At 56.8% G+C, this 26,547-nt stretch overlaps 1 protein-coding gene across 1 annotated transcript in view; it reads right to left on the bottom strand.

Annotated features, from left to right (window-relative positions):
- TEAD4 (TEA domain transcription factor 4) overlaps positions 1 to 26,547 on the bottom strand; it is an 82,269-nt gene that overhangs the window by 21,109 nt on the left and 34,613 nt on the right. Inside the window, exons 2-6 of the mRNA XM_055142673.1 lie at positions 17,935 to 18,189; positions 7,306 to 7,370; positions 6,296 to 6,358; positions 2,725 to 2,832; positions 316 to 444 (exon numbers count right to left, since the gene is read on the bottom strand). Of these exons, the coding sequence (XP_054998648.1) occupies positions 316 to 444; positions 2,725 to 2,832; positions 6,296 to 6,358; positions 7,306 to 7,370; positions 17,935 to 17,941 (372 nt within the window). The 5' untranslated portion in view covers positions 17,942 to 18,189. The remainder of the gene's footprint in view (positions 1 to 315; positions 445 to 2,724; positions 2,833 to 6,295; positions 6,359 to 7,305; positions 7,371 to 17,934; positions 18,190 to 26,547) is intronic.

Below are 26,547 nucleotides of genomic sequence, written 5' to 3'. Positions count from 1 at the left end.
GTGCGTCTGGGCACCTTCCAGTCACGTGACCCTGGGAGAAGGCGCGTCCTGGCCTTCTCAGAGAGCGAGCAGAGCAGAGGGAGGGCCACAGGCATGGCGAGTGGACAGCGACTCAGCAGGGGGAGCTGTGGGCCTCCACCCGTGCCTCTCCCTGGAGACAGGGCTGCGGGGTCACGCCCCTGTGGGGGACTCTGCACTGCTCCTCCATCCTTGCTCTTCGCCCCTCCGCCCTCCCCCAAGGTCCCCAGACCCCAGTGACACACGCTGGGATTCCCCAGGGGGGCGGAGCGAGCAGGCCGCGCGGGGCCCACTTACCCCCGAGACCGCTGCGTAGCCGGGGCCCCGGGCCAGGGCCATTTTACTGTGGAAGGCGGAGGCAGAAATGATCTGGGCCGATGACATGGTCGCCATGCTCTGCAGGGCCTTGTCCTTAGCGGCCTGGTCCTGGAAGGAGATAACGGGTGTGTGTGTGTGTGTGTGTGTGTGTGTGTGTGTGTGTGTGTTGGGGGGCGGCGGGGGGGCGTCTCAGCAGGGGCTGGCTCAGGCCAGCAAGGCTCCGAGCGGGTGGCAGGGAGGCTGTCCACTGCCCGCGGCCCTCACCCTGGACCAGGCCCAGGTTCCCACAGTGCCCGCCTGCACGCGCTCTGGGGTGCTGAGTTCGGCCCTGGGTTTCCCGGGGCCTCGGCCTCCCCTCTTCCGGGACACGACACTGGTCTGCTGAGAGCTGAGCGAGGGTCAGCAGGCCGGCGGCCAGCCCGCAGCTGCCCCCTCCCTGGCCCCGCACACCCTGAACTCTGGTCATTAGACGACGAGTGTCTGCCCTGCCCACAGTGTCGTGGGATAACCCGCCGGCCGGTGAGCGCTGGGAAGTATAAAACATGATTTGCTGGGGCCGGAGCAAGAGCACAGCGGGGAGGGCGTTTGCCCTGGACTCGGCCAACCCGGGTTCGATCCCCAGCATCCCATAGGGTCCCCCTGAGCACCGCCAGGAGTGATTCCTGAGTGCAGAGCCAGGAGGAATCCCTGAACATCACCAGGTATGGCCCCAAAAAACAAACAAACAAACAAAAATAAACCAAAATGACTTGCAGAAATAGTTTGTTTCTGGGGCATCCAACGTCCAAGGCCCTTCATTCAGGCCTAATTATTTGGGAGTCATTTTTGGTGACTGAAAGTGCTCCAAGAGCAAGACTGGAGTGTCACAGCTGATCACACCCCACCCTGGAAAAATGGTGCCCAACCAGACTCCAGGTGATCTTGTCAGCGGAGCATGGCCCCACACGCCCCCTGGGGCTCTGATCCCACGCAGAAGGCCGCCTGTGGGCTTGCTGGGGGCAAAGTCCTCCAGCTCCTCTCCCCGTGGGGAGGTGCCTGGTGCCAGGGAGGTGACGGGCCAGGCAGAGCCCGTGGCAGCACGCCCTGAATCCGCCCTGGCCCAGGGCGTGGACACCTGCCGGGCCCTTCGCCAGCGGGCAGGAGGGCTGCCCCTGGTCACACGGCCGGCTCGGAGAGAAGCAGCGCTCACCAACGACCCCACTCGGGGTCACCTCTGCCACTGGACCCCCAGGACACCGCGACCCTTCACAAGTCAGAAAAAAGCCCACAGCCTCCCCTTGGTGGGTTGAGACCCCAGAGAATGGCTCTCCCGGGGCTGGCGGGGATAGCACAGCGGGGAGGGCGTTTGCCTTGCACGTGGCCGACCCGGGTTCGATTCCCAGCATCCCATAGGGTCCCCTGAGCACCGCCAGGAGTGATTCCTGAGTGCAGAGCCAGGAGTAACCCCTGTGCATCACCGGGTGTGACCCAAAAAGAAAAAAAAAAGGCTCTCCCCTGCACGGGCTGTTAATAAGCTTTCGGGAGAGCATCAGAAAGGAGCAAATAAGAGTGCGGGACATGGGCATCAGCGAGACAGCATCTGTAATCTCTGAACAATGGGCCCAAAGTGCCTTGGAACCGGAGGTCCAGCACTCTAGACTTCAAACACTCTAAGCTGGGGCCAGAGTGATAGCACAGAGTCGAGCACTTGCCTTGAATGCGGCCGACCTGGGTTCCACCCCAGGCATCCCAGAGGGTCCCCAGAGCCCCTCCAGAAGTGATCCCTAAGCACAGATAGAGCCAGGAGTGAGCCCTGAGCACTACGAGCACTACTGAGTGTGCTCCAAGAGCAAAATCAAGTGCTCTAAATCTCCGACATTCTGTATTTCGAAAAGCCCTATGGGAACAGTGTCTTTGACCAAACTGAGACCGTATAATCAGCAGGAGCGATAGCACAGCAGGTAGGGTGTTTGCCTTGCACGCGGCCGACCCGGGTTCGATTCCTCCGCCCCTCTCGGAGAGCCCGGCAAGCTACCGAGAGTATCCCGCCCGTATATCAGAGCTTGGCAAGCTCCCCGTGGTGTATTCGATATGCCAAAAACAGTCACAACAAGTCTCACCATGGAGATGTTACTGGTGCCCGTTCAAGCAAATAGATGAACAACGGGACAACAGTGCTCCAGTGCTAATCTAGTGGAACCGAGAGTGTCAGCCAACACCACAGCTTTCTTGGGGCTAAAAGGTGGGATTCCACAGGTTTATTTTTTTGGGCTGTTTATTATCAGCAACACTCGGGGCTTCCTTCTGGCTCTGTGGATCACTCCTGGGGTCGGGGAGTTGGTGCAGGGGGCTCATATGGGATGCTGGGGATCAAATCCAGGTCAGCCCTGCGGAGAGCAAGTGCCTTACCTGCTGTGCTATCGCCCCGGGTCCTGGACTTTCTTCACCTTCCTGACGGACTCTTTCACGGGGATAAGGAACGGGCCATGGCTGGGGAAGGATCTGGTAGAACTGGGTCTGTACTGAGCGAAGGGCAGGTTGAGAGTGGACAGAGGTCCTGGCAGCTGACCGGGCCTGACCCGTCCCTAGTTTCCCTGGGAGGAGCATTCAGGAGTCAGGCTCTGAGGGGCTGCAGGGGTCCAGCAGACCCTCTTGGGGCCCCTCAGTGACCACTGGACGCTCACATCCCTTCGCGTGGTATGAGACAGCCCAAGACCCCGCCTCCCCGGGGGGTCGCGGTGTCATAGCCCTCTGCGAGGCGGGCAACACCCACCCAACGGGGGCACCCCACAGTGACTCCGTGACAGGGCCCAGGGATTGGACCAGAGGGTCAGGTGGGCACAAGCGGGACTGGACTGCAGCCCCCACCAGGGGCATCTGGGCATCCTGCCAGGCTGTCAGGGCTGGGGAGCAGCTGGCATGTGCCCGAGTCTACCCACCCAGGGGGCAGAGGAGGCCCTGAGGGTCGGGGACCCCCCTTACCCGTGGCCCCACCAAGCCAAGGCCGCCTCTGCTAACCCAGGCGGGAGCTAACATGGGCGCTGTCCAGGAGGGACTGGCTGGGCACCTTGACCAGCCTGCTGGACCCCTGCACCTGGAGGACAGGCGCGGGGTGGTGGCCGTCCACCGGGAAGCCCGCAGACACGTGCTCCCTAAGCCCCGGCCGCTTTCGCCCCCTCCCTCACGGGCCGGGACAGCTCAGCAGGGAGCAGGGACTATCTGGACCCGACGCCCTCATCAGGGTCCCGGAGGTGGTGACCTCTGAACCCACCCTGTCACAGGCTATTGGGGGGGGTGGGGGGGTTGTTTTTGTTCCACACCCAGGAGTGCTTGGGGACTGCTCCAGGCCCAGTGCTCAGGTGGTGATCCTGGCCCAGTGCTCACTCCCGGCAGTCCTCTCACCCTGCCCTTTGGAAAAGCACCAAGGATGCAAAATATCTGCCCCTCAGGTGCCGTCCCTCCGCCTGCCCCTGGGAATCCCGGCGGCCGCCATCTTCTAGAACTCAGCGAAACGCTCCAGGTATGGGTGGCGGTGGCGGGAGATGCCAGGCCTCACGGGACGGGGGACGAGTCGGTCCTTCTCCTCCCCCCACCCCCCCCCGCCCCACCCGAGATGACGTCCAGACACGGCCACTGTCGACTCAAGCTCCCCCCACGGTCAGGATCCAGAGACACAGAACAAATCTCGGACCCGAGCAACTTGCTGCAGAGATCTCTCCAGACCCTAATTATTAACATTTTAGAACTCCTAGAGCGACGTTATATTGTATCCGTAACAAGCAGTACAAAACACACAGTCTAGCACTGCCTTTCGGCGGGAATGAGGGGTGGTGGGACTGGTCTCGAAATACCGAAGACAACCAAAGTAGAGGGAGAGAGAATTGTGCAAACTGTCTGCCACACAGGCAGGGGTGGGTGGGGGGGATACCGGGGACTTTGGTGGTGGGAAACGTGCCCTGGTGAAGGGATGGGTGCTTGGTGATCGTAAGGTCAAAGCTCAAACATGAACGCTCTAGTACTGTGCCTCACGGTGAATCGATGAAAAGGGGGAAAACCCTATCTGCCGCTCATTTCATGGTTCCCAAGCCCGCATACCCTCTGAGCCGGCTGATGGCCTACCGAAGGCTGCCCTGGACCCTGGGTTAGAGGGTGTGGAAGGTAACGCAATCCCTTAAGGAAATGTGGGCCACCTGCTGGACCCCCAGGGAAAGAAAGGTTGGTCGCCCCACTGCCCGTACCTGCAGAGGCACTGTCAGGACTGACCAGAGAGGGGAGGAGGGGATGGAGGGGGAGTGTGTGTGTGTGTGTGTGTGTGTGTGTGTGTGTGTGTGTGTGTGTGAACACTTGGGCCCCAGGGCCTGGGAGTTTTCAGGGTACATGTGGTGGCCTGAGAGGGTGGGAGCAACAGCTGCGGCCCAGCCGCTGTCCGGGGACAAAGGGGCAGCTGTGCAGGCCGGAGGACAGCTGAGGGACGGGGTGGGGGGGTAGGGAGCCCGGAGGGCTGGGTGCAGCCCACTCATTCCCCACTCCTGGGGCCGCTGGGACCAACCCGACCTTTGGGGCAACTAGTTTAGAGACTTATTTACTCTGCTGTTGGTTTGGAGGGGGGACGGACATATTCCATAGTGCTGGGGGGTCACTCCGGCACACGGAGGAGCAGGGAGGCACCCCCAGGCCCAGCCCCCAGACCACAGCCACGAAACAGGGCTGCCCGCGTCACCTGACTCACCGCCCCCTTCCTCAGGGGAAAAATTAAAACCACTCGGTGCCCCCCTGGAAATCTATCTACCTTCTTTATGCAAACAAGCAGAAAGCACCCCCCGCCCCTCCCCCAACTGCACCCACAGCTGCCGCTGACCCCCGGCCCCCGGGCAGCCTCACTTTAAGGAACACTAGAGATTTGAAACTCTAGGGTAGTTTGGGGTTCTAGGGTGCATACCTACAACTCAACTACCAATAGCTGAAAAATCATAGTTCTTTCATTAAAAAAGAAAAGAAAGGAAAAAGAGACTTTTGTGAATGTGGGTGTTGTTGTTGGTATTTTTTTTTCTTTTTGGGTCACACCCGGCAGTGCACAGGGGTTCCTGCTGGCCCATGCACTCAGGAATTACTCCTGGCAGTGCTCCGGGGACCCTATGGGATTCTGGGAATCAAACCAGGTCGGGTGCGTTAAAGGCAAACGCCCTCCCCGCTGTGCTCTCGCCCCAGCCCTGCGGGTGCTGCTTTAACGAACCATGTGTCCACCGCAAGGGCCCAGCCCCCACCCCTCACCCCAACGCTCCAGCACTGTGTTGGTCCCACAGAGAGCGGCCACGACTTGCTGGTCTGACAGGGAAGGTGCCCCTCGGGCTCCAGGGGACGTTAGGAAGGGGCCGGAGGGGCTTCTAAGGGGACAGTCACTGGAGCAGGCCCTCAGGAAGTGGGGTTTGATTCTGAGAGCAAGGCCCTGCTCTCGGCCATGTGTGGCCCCGCCAGGCGGCTGGAGCGGGGGCTGGAGAGACAGCACAGGGGGCATCCGCCTTGCGTGTGGCTCACCCTGGTTCAGCCTGTGGCTTCCCAGATGGTCCCCCAAGCACCATCAGGAGCAATTCCTGAGCACAGATCCAGGAGTAATGCCTGAGCAGTATCTGTTACACCCATCACTGGGTGTGGCCCCAGAACAAAGAGGGAACAGCAGAGACACCCTGGCAGCTTCCCAGCGTCTATGAAACTGGCTCCACACACACACACACACACACACACACACACACACACACACACACGCACACACACACACGCACACACACACACGCACACACACACACGCGCACACACGCACACGCAGAGCTCCTGAACCCCTATCTATAGGGAGATGCAGGCCATCTCTGCGCACAAGTAACCGGGCCCCAAACCTCAAGGGAAAAGAGCCCCAGGCCCAGGGGAGCACCGTCCCCCTCCCCTAGGCCCTGGTTACTCCAGCCCCCCTCTCCGCCCTGCCTACCTTTAGCTTGGCTTGGATCTCACGGGCTTTGCGACGAGCCAATACCTGGATGTGGCTGGAGACCTGTGACCGGAAGAGAAGGGCCCTTGTCTCTCCTGGTGCTCCCCACCCCTCAGCCCTGCACAGCCCTTAAGTCCACATCTGCAGATGGAGGGAGTCAAGGGGATGGATGGATGGGTGGGCGGGTGGGGTGGGGGGATGGATGTTGGTATTTATGTGTATGGGTGGATGGATGGATGGATGGATGGATGGATGGATGGATGAAGGAAGGATGGGTGGATGAACGGACGAGTGGATGGATGGATGGACCATAGAGGAATGAATTGCGGAATGGATGAGTGGGTAGAGGGTAGATGAATGGATTGTAAATGGGTGGATGGGTGGTCATGGATAGGCAGATAAGTGTACGGATGGAGGGGTGTATGGATAGATGGCGGATGGGTGGCTGGGTAGATGAGTGGATGGATGGATGGGTGACAGATGAATGGGTTGGTCACTGGATGGATGAATGGGTGAGTGGTGGGTGATGGATGGATGGATGGATGGATGGATGGATGGATGGATGGATGGATGGATAGATGGGTTGGTCACTGGATGGATGAATGGGTGAGTGGTGGGTGATGGATGGGTGGATGGATGGATGAATGGGTTGGTCATGGGATAGATGAATGGGTGAGTGGTGGGTGATGGATGGATGGATGGATAGATAGATAGATGGATGGATGGATGGATGGATGGATGGGTGGATGGATGGATGAATGGGTTGGTCACGGGATGGATGAATGGGTGAGTGGTGGGTGATGGATGGATGGATGGATAGATAGATGGATGGATGGATGGATGGAAGGAAGGCCAGGTCGCTCGCAGACCAGTGGACCTGCCTTATCCCACTAACTCAGACTTCAGCAACAAATCCAAGAACAGTGTCCATGTCTTGCCCTGCTCTGGGGCACTGGGGGAGATGAGCTGGGGGCTGTCCGGGGCCCTCCCACCCATCTCCCTGGGCCCACCTGCTTCCTGGTACGGGTCTTCCCTGTCCGGAGCTTGATGTAGCGGGCGATCAGCTCGTTCCGACCTGCGGAGACAGCACCAGGGTCTGAGAAGGGCAAGGACAGAAGACTACCAAGACTGGGGGTGGCATCCTGTACCCCACGCTACCCACTGGGGGCGGGGGGCGCGGGGAAACGCAGCACATCCGGCAGTATTCAGGGCTTACTCCTGGCTCTGTGCTCAGGAGTCCGTCCTGGGGGCTCGGGACGCCTGTGTGGTGCTGGGGACCAAACCTGGGGGCATGCAAGGCCAGTGCTTCACACTATGTACTATCTCTCTGGCTTCGTTATTTATTTTTATCAAGTGAGCAAGAGGCTATTTAAGAATCAGCAGATCTAGGGCTGGAGCGGGGAGTGTTTGCCTTGCATGCGGCCAACCTGGGTTCGATTTCCAGCATCCCATAGGGTCCCCCGAGCACCACTAGGAGTGATTCCTGAGTGCAGAGCCAGGAGGAACCCCTGTGCACCGCCAGGTGTGACGCCCCCTACCCCCCCATATAAAAAGCAGATCTCCAAGAGTGAATAAACTAAAACGGTGAGCCTAGTCGATGCCAAATCTACAAGGAAAAAAAAAAAGTATTAAAACCCACTTTATCTGTGAGTTTGAAACAATCTTCTGGGGTATGAAGACAGATTTATTTCACTTTTTGTACCCCAAACATGTGAGCACCAAAACTGTCAAAGAAACTTGATATTGAGTTTAAAAAAAAAAAAAGGAAGGAATGGGCTTGTTCTTCAGCCCGTGCCCTCCCCCCATATGCGCGGCACTTGCTGGTCTCCGTGTGCTGTCGCTTGCATTTTCCACTCCGGAGAAGCCGTGTTCTCTCTTGACATGCATTCCCTTCCCTCCCCACCACATCTTTCTAAGTCAGTTTTGTTCCGTAAAAACCATCTCGTGGGCCAGACAGATGGTACAGCAGCTGCCTTGAGTGCTGTCTACCTGGGCTCAATCCTGGGCACCCAGATGGCCCCCTGAGTCACAGAAGGAACGATCCCCGAGGGCAGAGCCAACAGTCAGCCAGAAAGTGGCTGGGTGTGACCCAAACCCAAACAAGCAAACAACTGTGCTCCCCTGAGCACTCCCCACCCACTGCAAAAAAAAACCCACAAACCTTAGTAAGGAGTGTGAAAACTAAGGAGGTGTGGGGAGGCAGGAAGTACATGTAAAAGGAATCCTGCGGACCAGCTTATTGCAAAGAAAATAATCCTGAGATGGGCTGGAGCGATAGCACAGCGGGTAGAGCGTTTGCCTCGCACTCGGCCGACCTGGGTTCGATTCCTCGATCCCTCTCGGAGAGCCTGGCAAGCTACCGAGAGTATCCCGGCCACACGGCAGAGCCTGGCAAGCTCCCCGTGGCGTATTCGATATGCCAAAAACAGTCACAACAAGTCTCACAATGGAGACGTGACTGGTGCCCGCTCGAGAAAATCGAACAAGGGGAGGACAGTGCTCCAGACAGTGCTACTCCTGACACACGTCAGTGCCATAAACAGAGACTGGAGAGACGGTGACACCCTACACAAGGGCTGGCCCATGAATGAGAGGTGTGCTGCATGCACGGAGAAGAAGAAACCATGGTGGGAGCAGGGAAGTCCCGTTCCCCAGGGGAGGCCGGAGGACTCGCAGCTCTGCGGATCCCTTCCCGGCCCCCCGGTCACCCAGAGTCCCGTGGGTGGGGAGGGTGCGGCCCCCTCGCCAGCTTTATCCCACGGCAGCTGGGGCGCTCCCTTCGCCCTCTTCTCAGTGGGACCCTCGGCCCGGCTGCGGGGCTGCAGGGACATCCAGGGCTCGGGGCTCCCTCCTGCGGCTGACCCCTGTGGTCCCCCACAGCCGCCAGGTGCTGGGACTGCAGAGATAGCACAGTGGGTAGAGCACGTCCCTGGCACGCAGGCGACCCCGGGTGGACCCCCAGCACCTCACACAGTTCTCCGAGCACCCGCAGGAGTGATCCCTGAGCACTGCCGGGGATGACCCCAAATCAAAAAAAAAAAAAAAAAACCGGGGCTGGAGCAATAGCGCAGTGGGTAGGGCGTTTGCCTTGCACACGACCGACCCAGGTTCGAATCCCAGCATCCCATATGGTCCCCTGAGCACTGCCAGTAGTAATTCCTGAGTGCAAAGCCAGGAGTAACTGTGCAACTCGGGGTGTGACCCAAAAAGCAAAACAAACAAACAAAAAAAACCACCTGCCTGTCCTATGGGTGGGGAATAGGCGACCAAGGGGGTGTCAATGTGGAGACCCTGAGTGACCTCAAGGAGGCGGTCAGAGGCCCTAAGTCCGATACAGAGAAGCCAGATGGCCTGCAGACACCTCCTGGCCCACACAAGGCCACCCGGGTGTCCACTATGCTAAGGGGTGGGCGTCTGAGCAGACACAGGGACCTCCCCAGTGGGCGCTGCATGCGGGGCCACCGGCGAGGCGGGATGGTCAGGCGGAGGGGGTTGTCACTCCCCCGCGCTGTGCTGGGCTCAGGGCCCCCCCCCCCCCCCGCAGGGCATTCAGGAAGCGGGTGGTGCGGGGGAGGGGCCGTGTGTAGGCTGGCGGCCACCTGGCGCGTTGTCCCCAGAGAGAGCCGCCAAGACGCAGCTGGCCCCCCGGCTGACCTTTCTCCCCTGCCAAGGCGGCATTACGAGTCGGCCAGGGAGGACGGGGCCCGTGAAAGGGGGGGCGGGTGACGGGGACACGGCCACGGCCTCCCCGGCTCCCCGAGCCGCCACACAGCACCCTGTCCCTGCTCAAGCTTTCCAGGGAAAGGCGTCACGAGGTGCCACCCGCACCCGGAGGCCACAGGACAGACCCTCCACCCCCGCCTCATGCCCCCCGGGGGTCTGCAGCCCGGGCCAGGAGACTAGCGGCCTCTATTCCAAACAACTTTCTATGCATTTATTTACATAAATAAACACATGGGTTATTTGGTAACCCATGTATTTTTGCTTTTGGGGTCACACCTGATATGCACAGGGGGTTACTCCTGGTTCTGCACTCAGGAATGACTCCTGGCGGTGCTCGGGGGACCCTATGGGATGCTGGGAATCGAACCCGGGTCGGCCGCATGTGAGCGTCCTCCCCGCTGTGCTATCGCTCTGGCCCCCCAACAACTTCTTTTAATTAAAATTATTTCAGGCTTTTGGGTCACACCCAGCGATGCTCAGGGATACTCCTGGCTCTGGACCCAGGAATGACTCCTGGCAGTGCTCAGGGGGCCCGGTGGGGCGCCGGGGCTCGAACCCATGTTGGCCACGTGCTGTGCTCTTTCCAGCCCCTGATTTGAAATGGTTTAAACATACATCTGTTGAGGCACGGCGACTTGCAAAGTCTCAGGCAATGTTCTTGCGTCAATCCCTCCACCAGTGTCACTTCCCTCCGCCAAGACTCCGACCTCCCCAGGTGTGCAAACCCGCCCCTGCCTTCTCTGGAGGCCTCTGAGGCTCTCCCCGCACAGCCGGTGCAGACGGGGGGGGGGGGGGGGGGGGACAGGCCCTCGCTCTGGCCCCGGGGGCCGCGTGCGGCTCGGTTTCCTGTTTGGAGCAGCAACCACAGCCCGGGGGCCCCCAGGCCCGTCCCTGAGCACCTGCCTGAGAGCAGCAGGGTGGCGGGGGCAAGGACTGAGGTTTGGGCGTCAGGAAGCTGCCGATGGGTGCGGAGTGGAGAAGGGTGCACTGGGGGGCGTGGGGGCTGGTGGGGGGAAGCTGCGGGGATGGAAGGCCGGGACCCTGTTCCGCAGCCTCAGGGACCCCTGGGAGACGGTGCTCATGCTGGACGCTGCCAGGAATGAAACCCGGGACCTCACAGGCGCAAGGCAAGTGCTCTGAGTGCGTCCAGCCAGACTGCCCTTGGGAGCAAAGCTGAGAACCTGGACTTCCTTTTCCTTTTCTTTTTCTCTTTCTTTCTTTCTTTCTTTCTTTCTTTCTTTCTTTCTTTCTTTCTTTCTTTCTTTCTTTCTTTCTTTCTTTCTTTCTCTCTTTCTCCCTTTTCTTTCTCTCTCTTTTTCTTTCTTTTCTTTCTTCCTTCCTTTTCTTTCTCTTTCTTTTTTCTTTCTCTTTCTTTTTTCTTTCTTTTCTTTCTTCCTTTTCTTTCTCTCTCTTTCTTTCTCTTTCTCTTTCTTTTCTTTCTCTCTCTTTCTTTCTATTTCTTTTCTTCCTTCCTTTTCTTTCTCTCTGTCTTTTTTCTTTCTTTCTTTCTTTCTTTCTTTCTTCCTTTTCTTTCTCTCTTTCTTTTTCTTTCTTTTCTTTCTTCCTTTTCTTTCTCTCTCTTTCTTTTTTCTTTCTCTCTTTCTTTTTTTTCTTTCTTTCTTTTCTTCCTTTTCTTTCTCTCTCTTTCTTTCTTTTCTTTCTTCCTTCCTTTTCTTTCTCTCTTCTTTCTTTTCTTTCTTCCCTTTCTTTCTTTCTTTCTTTCTTTCTTTCTTTCTTTCTTTCTTTCTTTCTTTCTTTTTCTCTCTTTCTTTCTTTGTCACACCCGGCAATGCTCAGGGGTCACTCCTGGCTCATGCACTCAGGAATTACTCCTGGCGGTGCTCAGGGGACCCTATGGGATGCTGGGAATCGAACCTGGGTCTGCCACGTGCAAGGCAAACGCCCTACCTGCTGTGCTATCGCTCCAGCCCCATTTGCTTTTAATTTCTGTGTTGTTTGTTTGGTTTCAGTTTTTCTGTCACACCTGGTTGTGCTCAGGGGTCCCCCCCACCCCCGACAGGGCTCAGGAGACCATCCACGGTGCCTGGGATTGAACCCAGGTAAGTTACGTGGCCGGCAGGAAGCGCACTAGTGTCCAACCCCTATGGGAAGGGCGGCGGGGAGGGGACTGGGTCACGGCCGGCAGGGCCACTCCCAGCTCCACACTCAGGGCTCACCACAGCGGTACTCAAGAGACAATGTGGGGCTGGGGGTTGAACCAGCATCGTGCAAGGCAAGTGCGCTAACCCCTGGACTCCCTCTCTGGCCTTCAGCGCCCCCATTTGCCAGAGAGGAAGCTGAGGGCCTTCCCCGAGCCATCCATCAGCCAGCGGATCCCGATTCAGCCACTTCCAAGCGGCACAGGGAATGGCAGTTGGAACCCCACGCCCCGGCCGGGCACACCTCTTGACCCGGATGCAGTAATGCTTCCTCTGCACTGCTGTGGGGGGGGGGGGCCTGCTCTGCACCCCCCTCCCATGAGGCAGGCAGCGGAGGGGAGGAGAGAAATCCCGGTGAACTCACAGGAGGGAAAGAAATGAGTGTTTGGGGCTGGAGCGACAGCACAGCGGGTAGGGCGTTTGCCTTGCACGCTGCCAACCCGGGTTCAATCCCCGGCATCCCAGAGGGTCCCCGCCAGGAGGAATTCCTGAGTGCAGAGCCTGGAGTGGCCCCTAAGCATTGCTGGGTGTGACCCAAAAAGCCGAAAGAAAAAAAAAAAAGAAATGAGTGTCTGCCCGGGCCCACGGCCCTCCAGGGGCCCAGTGCTCACGGGGACACAAGTGAGCTGAGGGGACCCCCGCCGGGCAGCTGGGCATGACAGCGCAGCAGGTGGTCTCGGCCGAGCCCAGAGAGGCCCTGGGTGCGGCTGGGAAGGACGGCAGTGCATCTGTCAGGGGACATGTGTCCCACAGCCCCCTCCCAGGCCACGGCCACTCCCCACCCCTGCGCTGACCAAGGGCCTCGCCCCGGCCCCAGGACCAGCACCCCCGTCTGTGGGGTTCACACAGCATCACCCTCTGAACCGCACACACCCCCCGCCCGACCTCAGCCTGCACCCCAGCCAGGTTCTCCGGGGAGGGGGTGGGGACACAGCCAGTGGTGTTCAGGGGCTCACTCCGGGCCCTGTGCTCCGGGGGGCCCGACAGAGTCGCCCGCAATGAGCACAGCCCCTTCGTCCCCGTCCTCTCCCTCTCTCTCCTGCCTGCCCGCCGCCCGCACCCCGAGGCCCGAGGGGGACGGGTCATCTCTGGGCCCTGTCCCTCTCGCCGCCAGCCCTCTCCCTGGGGCCAGAAACCGAGTCCACATTTGTGCCACTTAATCAGGGAAGCAGCTGCCGCTCGCGCGGGCCAGCGCACTCAGCTACTATTATTACTGCCGCTAGGACGTCCCCTTACGACGGCGATTCCGTTTCAGCCCGAGGACGCGCCAAGAACCCCGGGGCAGCGCAGCTCTCCGCGGAGGGGCCCCCAGCGCACGGCCCTGCGCCTCGGTCCCCGGGCAGCCCGGGACTGGGCCGGGTCTGCGCCGCTACCCCCAGGGGCGGCCCTGGCAGGCTCGAGCACCACCCCGAGAGCAGCGCCCCTCTGCACCCGTGGGTGCACCCACCCGCCTGGGGCGCTGAGCCTTTGGGCCTGCCTCACCGTGGGGGCCGGACACGCTCGGACACAGGGCGCGGAACCAGGCGTCCCGCCACCACTCACCCACCGTGAGGGTCCCGGCACCCCCTCAGGGTTAGGCCCAGACCCCTATGGGGGAGGGAGCCCCCCAAGCCCCCGGGCAAAGGGTCTGTCTCTCCCCGTCTCCCCAGCTAAAGCGCCTCGTGCCCCCAGAAGACTCCCAGCAGCTCGGGGCTCGGGTTCCAGAGGCTGGCCTGGGGTGGAGGGTGCTGGGTCTGACTTCCAGAATGTTCTCCTGCCTCTGCTCCGAGACCCGGAAGCCCCCGAGCCATGGTTTTCTCCAGCCCACCCGCCACTCACAGTGGTTTCCCATGGCAGAGCAAGAGGGGGCCACGCGCCGCTCTGAGAGCCGGGGGCAGGGGTGCTGCGGGAGGGGGGCGGGGGGCACCGCCCGGGAGGCCCCCAGGAGGGGGAGACAGCGAGGAAGCGCCAAGCGAGGCGGAGAGAGGCGGGAGACTCAGGGGCCGGCGGCAGAGGGTGGCCGCCCGCCTTGGCCCTCTCTGACGTCCCGCCACCAGCCCACGGGGCCGCGGGCCAGGCCGGCTGGACGAGGTCAGAGTGACCAGCGCGGCCGTGCCAGGGCGAGGGTCAGGCCGTGACGGGGCAGAAACGACGCGGCCGGGAGCGGGCCCATGAGTGTGGGTGGCTCGGGGCGCAGAAATAACCGCGCTAATCTGCGGGGGCTCTGCGCGCCACCCGCGTGCCCGCCGCCCATCCTGTCCTCGGGGCCGAGCCTGTGCCCCCGCCCCCACCGCCAGCTGGCCGGGCCGTGCTTGGGTCTGGGGGGAGCGGGCAGCGGCACGGGGCTCCCAGGGGCTCGCAGCAGGGGCTCGCAGGGGCTCGCAGGGGCTCGGGGACCAAGCAGCCTGGACGGGGCAAGAGAGGCCTGGAGGTGGGGACAGTGCAGGGAGCCTGGGCCAGCTGGGGCGCCTCTCTGTCCCTGCCTCCGGGGCTCACTGCGGGCAGACACACACACACACACACACACACACACACACACACATGCATTTCATAGACACACACATCTCCCCACACAACCCTCATACACACATCTCATAGACACACACACATCTCACACATATCTCACAGACACACACACACATGCATTTCATAGACACACACATTTCATAGACACACACGCACATCTCATAGACACACATACATCTCACACATATCTCACAGACAGACACACACACACATGCATTTCATAGATACACACGCACATCTCATAGACACACATACATCTCACACATATCTCATAGACACACATCCCACACACACAACCCTCATACACATGCATCTCATACACACATCTCATAGACATACACACTTAAATACACACATCTCATACACACATCTCATAGACATACACACATACATACACACATCTCATAGACACACACGTCTCATAAGCATACAACCCTCATACATATGCATATCATACACACATCTCATAGACATACATGTTACACACATACACACACATCTCATACACACATCTCATAGACACACAGATCCCTCCCACACACACATACACACACATACACGCATATCTCATACACACATCTCATAGACATACATGTCTCATGCGTACACAACCCTCATACATACGCATATCATACACACATCTCATAGAGACACATGTTACACACACATACACACACATCTCATATACACATCTCATAGACACACAGGTCCCTCCCACACACACATACACACACATACATGCATATCTCATACACACATCTCATAGACATACACATCCCACATACACACACTTCTCTCAGATATCTCATGACATACAATCTCATATATACATTTCACACACATCTCATAAATACACTCATCCCATACACACACATCCCATACATACAGACTCATATCTCATACACAAACACATCTCATACACAGACACACGTCCCACATACACACATTTCATATACAGACACATAATCTCACACAGACACACATCTCATCTGCACACCTCATATACACACACCAACATCTTATACACATCCCATAGACACATAATCTCATGCATAAACATTTCATACGTGCCCATAGCAAATATCACGCACCCCTCTTGCACACACATACACAAACCTCATACACACACACCTCGTAGACACAGTCTCACACATACACACCTTCATTCACATCTTCTACACACAGCTCACACATACACATATCTCATACACACACCTCTCACACACAACTCATCTTTACATGTACAAATATACACATCACACATGCATATAAATCACACACAGATACATTGGTGGTGACCTCTCTGTGGGGGCCTCTGGCGACCCATCGTACACACACACACACACACACACACACACACACACACGAGCTCAGAACTATATATACCGCCCAGCTGGACAGGCCAGCTCTTCGAAAAAGCTCTTGCCAACGCCCTGCGTGCCCGGCCGTGGCACAGACCAGGGCCAGCCCAGAAGGCTGGACCCACTCCAGTGCCCGGGCCACGGGTGGGTCTGCAGGGGGACGGGTCACCCGCCAGCCGTGCAGCCTCCGGCGACCAGCGTCCAGCCCACCTGGGCCTGTGCTGAGCATAGGGTGGCCGGGGGGTGGGGGGTGGGAGAGCCGCTCCCAGAGCTCCCGAGGCCTTGCAGGGAGGCCCAGGGGGCAGTGCGGGGCGGCTGACTTGGCCCTGGGCTCGCCTCCCCGGGGGCCGGGGAGAAAGCCCGGGCAGGGCCATCTGCGTCCCTATCGCTCCGCCTCTGTCCCCACGGCAGAAAAGGAGATAACCGGTGAGCAGGATCACTGAGCATTCCAGCTCTGTTATCTGTTTGGGGCCGTGCTCGGGGGTGCCTCCGGGCTCTGTGCTCAGGGGTCACTCCGGGACCATACGTGATGCGGGGGACAGCTCTCAGCACGCTGCACGGTCCCTCCAGCCCTGCACATCCTATTTCAGCACGAGCACCGAGTTTCACCCGACAGCTGTCCCTACACAGAACTGTCGCACCCGTCTTTAAGTGACGCTGTCATCCTTTGTAAAGCATCTCAGAAGGGCCAAATGCTGTCTTTCATTTTTTATTTTGTTTGGGGGCCACAGCCAGCAAATTTCCATCACCCAGGGACTGAAGTCGTGGGGGGTAGGGGAGGGTGCAGATCCCCACTGGTCCAGCCTGCCGGAGGAATCCACCGGTGACACCTGGTTTGGGACTTGGACACCACCCCCCTCCCCCCGCCCCTGAGCTGAGAGGGAATCCATTCCAGTGGCTTTAAGCCACAATTACGGTCCTCGGTAACACACCCTAGGAAACAAAAGCTGCTTCCCTGTCCCCCCACGCCCAAAGACTGAAGGCAGCTGAAAAAGTAGAGGCTCAGGACACACCCGACTTTGAATGGTGGGAGTTGGGGGGGCGGGTGAGGCCTGGAGCCAGCAGCTGGGAGTGGGGCCCCGGGGGGCACAGAAGCCAGCCTGCAGGGGCCAGAGCGATAGCACAGCGGGGAGGGAGTTTGCCTTCCATGTGGCCAACCCAGGTTCGATTCCCAGCATCCCATAGGGTCCCCTGAGCACCGCCAGGGGTAACTCCTGAGTGCAGAGCCAGGAGGAGCCCCTGTGCATCGCCGGGTGAGACCCAAAAAGGAAAAAAAAGAAGCAGCTGGCCTGCAGGTTGCCGTTAACTGCTCTGATGGGAGCAGACGCCTGCTCAGTCCACTTCTCTCTGGCTTGGCGTGGTGGGGGCCCCTCTCGGCTGCTCACTCAGCCGCGGTGTCGGCTGTGCAGGGCATTCACGCCCCCATCACTCTGCTGGCCAGGACGTGACTGGGACCCTTGCCCACCCCGTGGGATCCCAGGGGGTCGGGGAAGCAGTCCCCGCTGTGAGCCGGGATGGACCTACTCCTCTTACACGGGGGGCTTGGGAGGCCCTTCAGGGCCCCGGGAGGATGACTGGCCCGAGGCGTCCAGCTGGGCACAAGCGTCCAGGGACCAAACTCCACCTTCTCTTGGCAGTGGAACCAGGAATGAGCCCTGGCTCGGCTCAGGGGGGGTTTCCCCAGTGTGTCAGGGGACACCATGCCTCGGTCCCCAGACCCCGCGGGAGCAAAGCCTCTCCCTGCCCCCCATGCCCGCTTGCAGGGGACCCTCCCAGTCCCCGGGAACCCAGGACAGAAGCCCCGACACGAACTCCCGCTCACCTGGCTGCTGTTTCCCACGCCGGGCCGGGAGCCGGGGGCCGCCCCGTCCCGCCACCCCTTGCTCCTTACCGTACATCTTGCCCTCGTCCGACAGGATGATCTTGCGGCGGCCGCAGGGCGGGTAGATGGCCAGGGCCTCCTGGAAGCTCTGCTCGATGTCGGGGCTCCACACGCCCTCCGCGTCATTGTCGATGGGCTTGTCCAAGGCCTGGCTGCCCCCGGAGACGCTGCTCCCCTCGGGGGAGTTGGGAGAGCTCCACGCGTTGGAGGTAATGGTGCCGGCCTGGCCCTCCAAGGCTCTGCTTGGAGCAGCTTCTGCGGGACCTGGGTGGGCAGAAACCCGGGCGCGGGTGAGACCAGGGCGTGGCCTATGGGGACCCCGGGGCAGAGGACCACGACCCCCGACCTAGGGCTCTCCTCTGCTTAGACACCCACAGCACAGGGCTTTGAGAAGAGGCCAGTGGGGGAAATGAGGAGGTGGGTGAAGAGAGAAATGGGGGAGGAGGGGCTGGAGCGATAGCACAGCGGGGAGGGCGTTTGCCTTGCACGCGGCCGACCCAGGTTCAACCCCCGGCATCCCATAGGGCCCCCCGAGCACCGCCAGGTGTAATTCCTGAGTGCATGAGCCAGGAGTCACCCCTGAGCATAGCTGGGTGTGAGCCAAAAAGCAAAAAATAAATAAATGTTTTTAAAAAAAGAGGGGCTGCAGTGATAGCACAGCGGGGAGGGCGTTTGCCTTGCACGCGGCTGACCCGGGTTCGATTCCCAGCATCCCATAGGGTCCCCTGAGCACTGCCAGGGGTAATTCCTGAGTGCAGAGTCAGGAGTGGCCCCTATGCATTACCGGGTGTGACCCCCCCCCAAAAAAAAGAAAAAGAGAGAGGGCCAGAGTGATAGCACAGCGGACAGGGCATTTGCCTTGCATTCGGCTGACCCTGGCTTGATCCCCGGCTTCCCGTGTGGCCCCGAGCCCTGCCGGAGTGATTCCTGGGCACAGAGCCAGGAGTAGGGACTGAGCATCACTGGGTGTGTCTCCCCCCCAAAAAAAAATAAATTAATTAAAGTGGGAAGAGGAACCTGCCCACTTGCGACCGCCTGGCTAGACCTCGAGGAGGCGGCCGCCCAAGGACACAGCTGTGATTCCAGTGTGACGGATCCAGGACGCAGGAAGGGGATCGATGGCTATCAAGGGCCAGAGGGCGGATGACTGGAGGGCTTGAAAAAGAGTTTTGGTTTTTGCAAGATGAAAAGCGCTTTCTGGAATTCCGCTACACAACAACGTGGAGAGCAGGGAAACGGCCGATGGGGGGCCAAAGGGGATAGAGGCGAGGAGAGCTTCTGCCTTGCATACAGCCAACCCCGCTAGATCCCTGGAGCACCAGGCAGGAGTCCACCAGGAACGACCCCTGAGTGTAGAGCCAGGGGTAAACTCGGAGCAGCCCTGGGCGTGGCCCCCAAACAAACAAAAACCTGGTGAGTTCAGGCTGGCCAGGACGAGACATTCTGTTATGCTTTAAAAAACACTCGTACAGCCTGTGTCTTGCACACTGCCGACCCGGGTTCAATCCCCAACACCCTCTGTGATCCCCTGAGCGTCGCCAGGAATAAATCCTGAATGTAGAGTCAGGAGTAAGGCTAGAGCGGTAGCACAGCGGGGAGGGCGTTTGCCTTGCATGCGGCCGACCAGGGTTCGATTCCCAGCATCCCATATGGTCTCCCGAGCACTGCCAGGAATGATTCCTGAGTGCAGAGCCAGGAGTAACCCCTGAGCATCTTCGGGTGTGACCCAAAAAAGAAAAAAAAAAAAGAAAAGAAGAAGAAGAGAAAAGGAGTAAGCCAGGAGTGTGGCCCCCAAACTAAAAACCAAATAAACCAAAACAAACCTTTGCTTATTTATGTTTGTTATTTGGGGGTCACACCCAGTGATGCTTAGGGGTTACTCCTGGCTCTGCACTCCGGAATTACTCCTGGCAGTGCTCTGGGGACCCTATGGGATGTCAGGGATGGAACCCGGGTAGGCCGAGTGCAAGGCACACACCCTCCCCACAAACTCTTTTCATTATTGACGGAGGTTCTGTGCTTTCCGAAGCTGTTGATGTATTAAGGATGGTTTCCCATCATTAATAATTCCAACGCCACACGCACACCAGGGTGCCCCCTCCCTTCCCCAAGGACCCCAATGACCCTTATAACATCTTCCCCAACCAACCCAATGGTATGGACCAGTTCTTCTGTTGTTTCTTCTACATTTTCTTTCTTTTTAAGGCTGTAACATAAAATGCAGTTTCCCATTCCAGACCAGTGTTTCCCAAAGTGGGAGATACTACCTGGGGAATAGGGGCAGTAGAAGCTTCAGGAGAATTGAGGGACACAGAGTAAATCTTGTTTTCTATAATGGGGACAATAGGCCAAACACATTTGGAGACCCCTGTCTTATTACATACCCCTGTCCTATTACATTTCCAACATGAGAGAGAGAGAGAGAGAGAGAGAGAGAGAGAGAGAGAGAGAGAGAGAGAGAGAGACCTATGACCTACAGAGGAAGCCTGAGTCAGTACAATATATATTAAGAAGGAGGGGCCGGAGCGATAGCACAGCGGGTAGGGCGTTTGCCTTGCACGCGGCCGACCTGGGTTCGATCCCCGGCATCCCATATGGTCCCCCAAGCACTGCCAGGAGCAATTCCTGAGTGCAAAGCCAGGAGTAACCCCTGAGCATCGCTGGGTGTGACCCAAAAAGCAAAAAAAAAAAAAAGAAGGAAAAAGTTGGGGCTGTAGTGATAGCACAGCAGGTAGGGTGTTTGCCTTACATGCGGCTGACCCAGGTTCGATTCCCAGCATCTCATATGGTCCCCCAAGCACCGCCAGGAGTAATTCCTGAATGCAGAGCCAGGAGTGACCCCTGAGCATCGCTGGGTGTGACCCCCCCAAATTAAAAAGAATAAAAAAGTTGGGGCCAGAACGACAGTACAGCAGAGCAGGTAGGACATTTGTCCTGCCCACGGCCCACATGGGTTGGCTACCCCGCATCCCATTTGGTTCCCGAGCACTGCCAGGAGTAATTCCCAAGTGCAAAGCTAGAAGTAAGCCCTGAGCATCGCGAGGTGTGACCAAAACCAAAAAAGTTTAAGAGTTTGGGTGCGTACTGGGCAGGGGTCGGCTGGGGAGCACTTGGTCTAGAAGATTCCAACTATCAGAAATTCTGGCCTTGGGTTGGCGTGACAGGGCTGAAGGTAGCTCTGGCCTGGCAGGCAGCAAACTCAAGCTCAATTCCCGACACTATGTGGTCCCCTGAGCACCTCCAGGCGTGAGCCCTGAGCACAGAGCCAGGTGTGAGCCCTGAGCACCACTAGGTGTGGCCCCAAAACAAAGCCAAAGTGAAAAAGAAATTCTGCTCGACTCTATGGTGCACACAGACACATATTTCGGTGCCTCCTAGAGATACTTTCCGGGGGCTGGAGCCATAGCACAGCGGGGAGGGCGTTTGCCTTGCATGCAGCCAACCCGGGTTCGATTCCCAGCATCCCATAGGGTCCCCTGAGCACCACCAGGGGTGATTCCTGAGTGCAGAGCCAGGAGTGACCCCTGAGCATCGCCAGGTGTGACCCAAAAAGCAAAAATAAATAAATATAAATAAATAAATAAATAATTTGTAGAAATGCTTTCCGGGGGTGGGGTGATTTGGGCCACACCAGACGTGCTCAGGGACCACCTGTGGCACTGGGGCCCCCAGCAGGACCAGCCGAGCGGAGACTCCCTGGTCTCTGGGAAAAGACTTAAGAGAGAAGTCGGCTCTCGAGTGTCCCGCCGCAGCCAGAGAGGACGCAGGGCGGGCACACGCCTCACAGGCCCGAGGCCAGGCTCCGTCCCTGCAACCACATGGCCCGTGAGCACTGCCAGGAGGGAGCCCTGAGCCACGATCTAGGAGCAGCCCCGGCCCCGCGGGGTACGACCGAAAAGAAACTCAGGAATCAGTGTTTGACAAGTCAGGAGATGGTTTCGAAGTGCTCAGGCTAGAGAAGAAATTTAGTGATCATTAAAAAAAAAATACAAAGGCACTTCTTTTCTTTCAGGGGGGCCAAACCTGGCCCAGTGCTCAGGGCTCATTCCGGGCAGTGGGTGACTCTGGCATCAGGGCTCCAGCCTGGGGGTCCCGCAAGCAGAGCGCGTGCTTCTCAAAGCCCCCCCGAGACAGTGCTCTTCCAACCCAGCAAACGGATTTCCCTCCCCTCCCCTCCCTCCCCTTCTCCCTTCCTCTCCCTCCTCCTCCCCCCCTCCCCTCCCCTTCTCCCTTCTTCTCCTCTCCCCTCCTCTCCCCCCTCCCCTCCCCTCTCCTTTTCCTCCTCCTCCTCCCCCTCCTCCCCTCCCCTTCTCCCCTCCCCTTTCCTCTTTTCTCTCTCCTCTCCTCTCCTCTCTTACTTCTCTTTCTCTCACTCCCTCCCTGTCTCTTTCTATCTCGCTATCTGTCTCTCTGCCTCTGTCTCTCTGTCTCTGTCTCCCTCTTTCTCTGTCTCTCCCTCCCCATCTCTCTGTCTCTGTCTCTGTCTGTCTCTGTCTCTCTCTCCCTCCCTCTCTCTGTCTCTCTCTCACTCTCCCAACTCGCAATCCCATGCAGACTTAGGGGCACTTCTGGCTGTGCTCAGGATCCACTCCATGCTGGGATACAAGCCTGGGTCCCCCAGAGGCCCTGCTAAGCTTCTCTCTGGCCCCAGCAAATCCATTTTCTACCGTGTAGCTGACCCCAGAAGAGAGGAAATCCTGAAGGTGACCAGTGAGAATGCCAGAGAGAAAGGAGAGAGGTTAAGGTACTTGCCTGGTGTCCTGAACATCGGGTTAGAGTCCCTGGCACCACGGACGGTTTCCCAATCACAGAGCACCAAACGCACTAACTCCTGAGCACCCCAGCCAAAAATAACATCAGAACCCTCAAGTAAGAGGAACAGCAAGGAGCTGTCCCTATCGTGGCCCTGGGATGTCAAGAGTGTCCCTGGGTCAGGATTAGTCTCGTGGCAAAAGGAGGGACAGAGGGAGGGAAGGAGGGAGGGAGGAAGGGTGGAGGGAGGAAGAAAGAAGGAAGGAAGGAAAGAAGGAAGGAAGGAAGGAAGGAAGGAAGGAAGGAAGGAAGGAAGGAAGGAAGGAAGGAAGGAGGGAGGGAGGGAGGGAGGGAGGGAGGGAGGGAGGGAGGGAGGGAGGGAGGAGGGAGGGAGGGAGGAAGGAAGGAAGGAAGGAAGGAAGGAAGGAAGGAAGGAAGGAAGGAAGGAAGGAAGGAGGGAGGGAGGAAGGAAGGAAGGAAGGAAGGAAGGAGGGAGGGAGGGAGGGAGGAGCTGGATTCCTCCCCGAGTTTAAGGGGCCGTTCAGAGCTGGCACGTGGCACAGGGGAGCTGGAATAAGCCATGAACCTCGGCCGTCGAAGGAAAAAGCAATATCCTGACGGAATAAAACAGACAGTCTCAGACTATGCCTTGCGATGGTTAAAATAAATAAGAAGTTTTTCCTGGGGCTGGAGCAATACAGCAGCCGGGCGTTTGCATTGCATGTGGCCAACACAGGTTCAATCCCCAGCACCGCATTTGGTCCTCCGCTGAGCCCTGCCAGGAGTGACACCTGAGCACAGAGCCTGGAGTCCACACGGAGCACAGCCAGGTGTGGCCCAAACAGCAGCAGAAGAAAAAAGTTTTTCCTAAGGATTTATAAGCAAAGACATTCATAACCTGTCTTTAAAGGATTCTGAAACCGGGAAGTTTAAAATTAGGGAGAAATTCTCAATCTGTTCATAAAAATATGTAGCGTTCCCAAGCTGAAAATCTCTGACATGTGGTAACTCTCGGCTGCTGTTGTTTTGGGGGCCACCCCAGGCGATGCTCGGGGCCCCCACGAGCAGAAGCATTGCACTCGGCCTTTGAGCCATCTCCCCAACCCATCTGAAACAAATATCTTAGCCCAGACTCCAGGAATTCTCCAAGATAACAGTCTCCTAGGAGGATCTCAAGACCCAAAATTGCAACATATGAGTTAACAATGTATGGGTTGCGGAGATAGTGCAGTGGGTAAGGCACAGGAGACCGGGGTTCGATCCATATGGTTCCCTGAGCACTGCAAGGAATTACCCCTGAGCATCACTGGGTAAAGCATAAAAAAAAAAAAAAAAAGGAACAATCTACCAGAATCAAGATTCGCTGAGAGGGGCTGGAGAGATAGCACAGCGGGTAGGGCGTTTGCCTTGCACGAGGCCGACCCGGGTTCAAATCCCAGCATCCCATATGGTCTCCTGAGCACGGCCAGGGGTGATTCCTGAGTGTAGAGCCAGGAGTAACCCCTGTGCATCGCCAGGTGTGACCCAAAAAGAAAAAAAAAAAAAGATTCGCTGAGATTAGCACCCCAAGAAGAACAGATAATCAAATAAAAAAAATTATAAAATTATAAAATTGCATTTAGAACAGTCTCTTAAAATTAATTGTGTTTAACTATGTTTAAAAAAATTCAAGGATTGGTGCCAGAGCGATGATACAGCAGGCAGCACGTTTGCCTTGCATGAGGTTGACCCGGGTTCGATCCCCGGCCTCCCATATGGTCCCCTGAGCACTGCCAGGAGTAATTCCTGAGTGCAGAGCCAGGAGTGACCCCTGAGCATCTCCAGGTGTGCCTCCAAAATAAATTTTAAAATTCATTAATTTAAAAAATAATAACATGAGTAAAGGAATTAGATGCCTGAGAAAAACTAGACTATCAAAAGAAATATTGGAAAAGAAACAATAAAAAACATTCAGAAATAGATGTTTTAGTCATCTAAATTAAAAACTCAGGGGGCCAGAGAGATTGTACAGTGGGCAGTGAGTAGAACACTTGCCTGGCACACGGCTGATCTGGGTTCGATGCTGCCCCCTCCCCCCGTATGTTCCCCTGAGCCCTTCGGGAGTAACCCCTGAACTCAGAGCCAGGAGCAAGCCCTGAGCAAGGCTGGAGTGCCCCCCCGAAACAAAAACAGAATAAAAAAGATAATAATAAATAGCAATTTAAAAAATGCCGAAAATGTATCTGGTAACATTCAAATTCAAGACCCAGTTATAGTTGCAACTCTTAGAACGACCAGAAACGTTGGCAGAGTGGAGAGACAGTGCAAAGGTCACGGCGTCTGGCTGGCATGTGGCTGCGGCTGGAATCCTGGTCTGAATCCCGGTGTCACACACCGTCCTTTGAGAGAGAGAACTCTGAGCGCAGAGCCAGGCACGGTCCCAAAACCAAGACAAAATGAGAAGATTTCTTAAAAGAAAAGGATCAACTCGAAACAAACATGACAGGCTGGAGAGATAGCATAGTGGGGAGGGTGTTTGCCTTGCATGCGGCTGACCCAGGTTCTGTCCCCAGCATCCCATATGGTCTCCCCCGAGCACTGGCAGTAGTAATTCCTGAGTACATGAGCCAGGAGTAATTAACCCCTGTGCATCGTCAGGTGCGACCCAAAAAGCAAAAAACAAAACAAACAAACAAAAAAACAAAACAAACCCAAATATTACAAACTGCCCAAAAAAAGCCCTTTGTCTTTTTAATTTTTAAAAAAATTTATTTTATTGTTTTTATTATTATTTATCTTTTATTAATTCACTGTGAGGTACAATAACAAAATTTTTGTGTTTGGACTTCAATCATACAGTCATCAAACACCCTTCCCTTCACCAGTGCATATTTTCCACCACCCAAATCCCCAGTATCCCCCCCATCCCACACCTCCTGGCAGACAATTTGCAAATATTTTATTTATTTATTTATTTTGCTTTTTGGGTCGCACCCAGCTACGCACAGAGGTTACTCCTGGCTCTACACTCAGGAATTACTCCTGGCGCGCTCAGGGGACTATATGGGATGCTGGGAATAGAACCTGGGTTGGCCTTGTGCAAGGCAAACACCCTCCCCGCTGTGCTATCCCTCCAGCCCCAAAAGTCCTTTGATATTATAAACAAAATAAATGTTCTTCATTTATAAAAGATAAAAGGTTAATTTATAAAGATAAAAGGTTATCTTCCAAAACACTCACTATAATTTAATGACCAAATAACAGCATCAGAATTGAAGAGATATTCCAAGGATTAAGGTACTTCCCTCAAATGCAGAAAACACTGACTTAGCTCCCAGCACCAGGTTCCCTGAGCACGGAGGGATAAGTACCCCCACCCCAACTACTACCATCCCCAAACAAATAAACAAATACTAGAAATATAGCCTTTAAAATCAGGAATGAGATTTTTTAAAATTCTTTTTATTATATTATATATATAAATTATATTAATATGTATATTGTTTTGGGGTTCACCCCTGGCAATGCTCAGGGGTGACTCCTGGCTCTATATTCAGGAATCACTCCTAGTGATGCTTGGGGGACCATATGGGATGCCAGGGATGAAACCTGGATTGGTCATATGTAAGGCAAACGCCTTACCCACTGTGCTATAGCTCCAGCCCCGATTTTTTCTTTTTTAAATGCTCACACTCAATGCTTATCCTGCAACAGAAGTCAGAGCCAACCAAAAAAGGACATGTGAAAGGAAACAGAATCACTGTCATTTTTTTTTTTTTTTGCTTTTTGGTCACACCCAGCAATGCACAGGGATTACTCCTGGCTCTGTGCTCAGGAATCACCCCTGGAGGGGACCGTATGGGATGCTGGGAATTGAACCCAGGTCGGCCG

Source organism: Sorex araneus, chromosome 6 (genome assembly GCF_027595985.1).
Source record: "Sorex araneus isolate mSorAra2 chromosome 6, mSorAra2.pri, whole genome shotgun sequence".
Lineage (NCBI taxonomy): Eukaryota > Metazoa > Chordata > Mammalia > Eulipotyphla > Soricidae > Sorex > Sorex araneus.
Note: the sequence above shows the minus strand (reverse complement) of the source record. Positions and strands in the feature narration are given on the sequence as shown.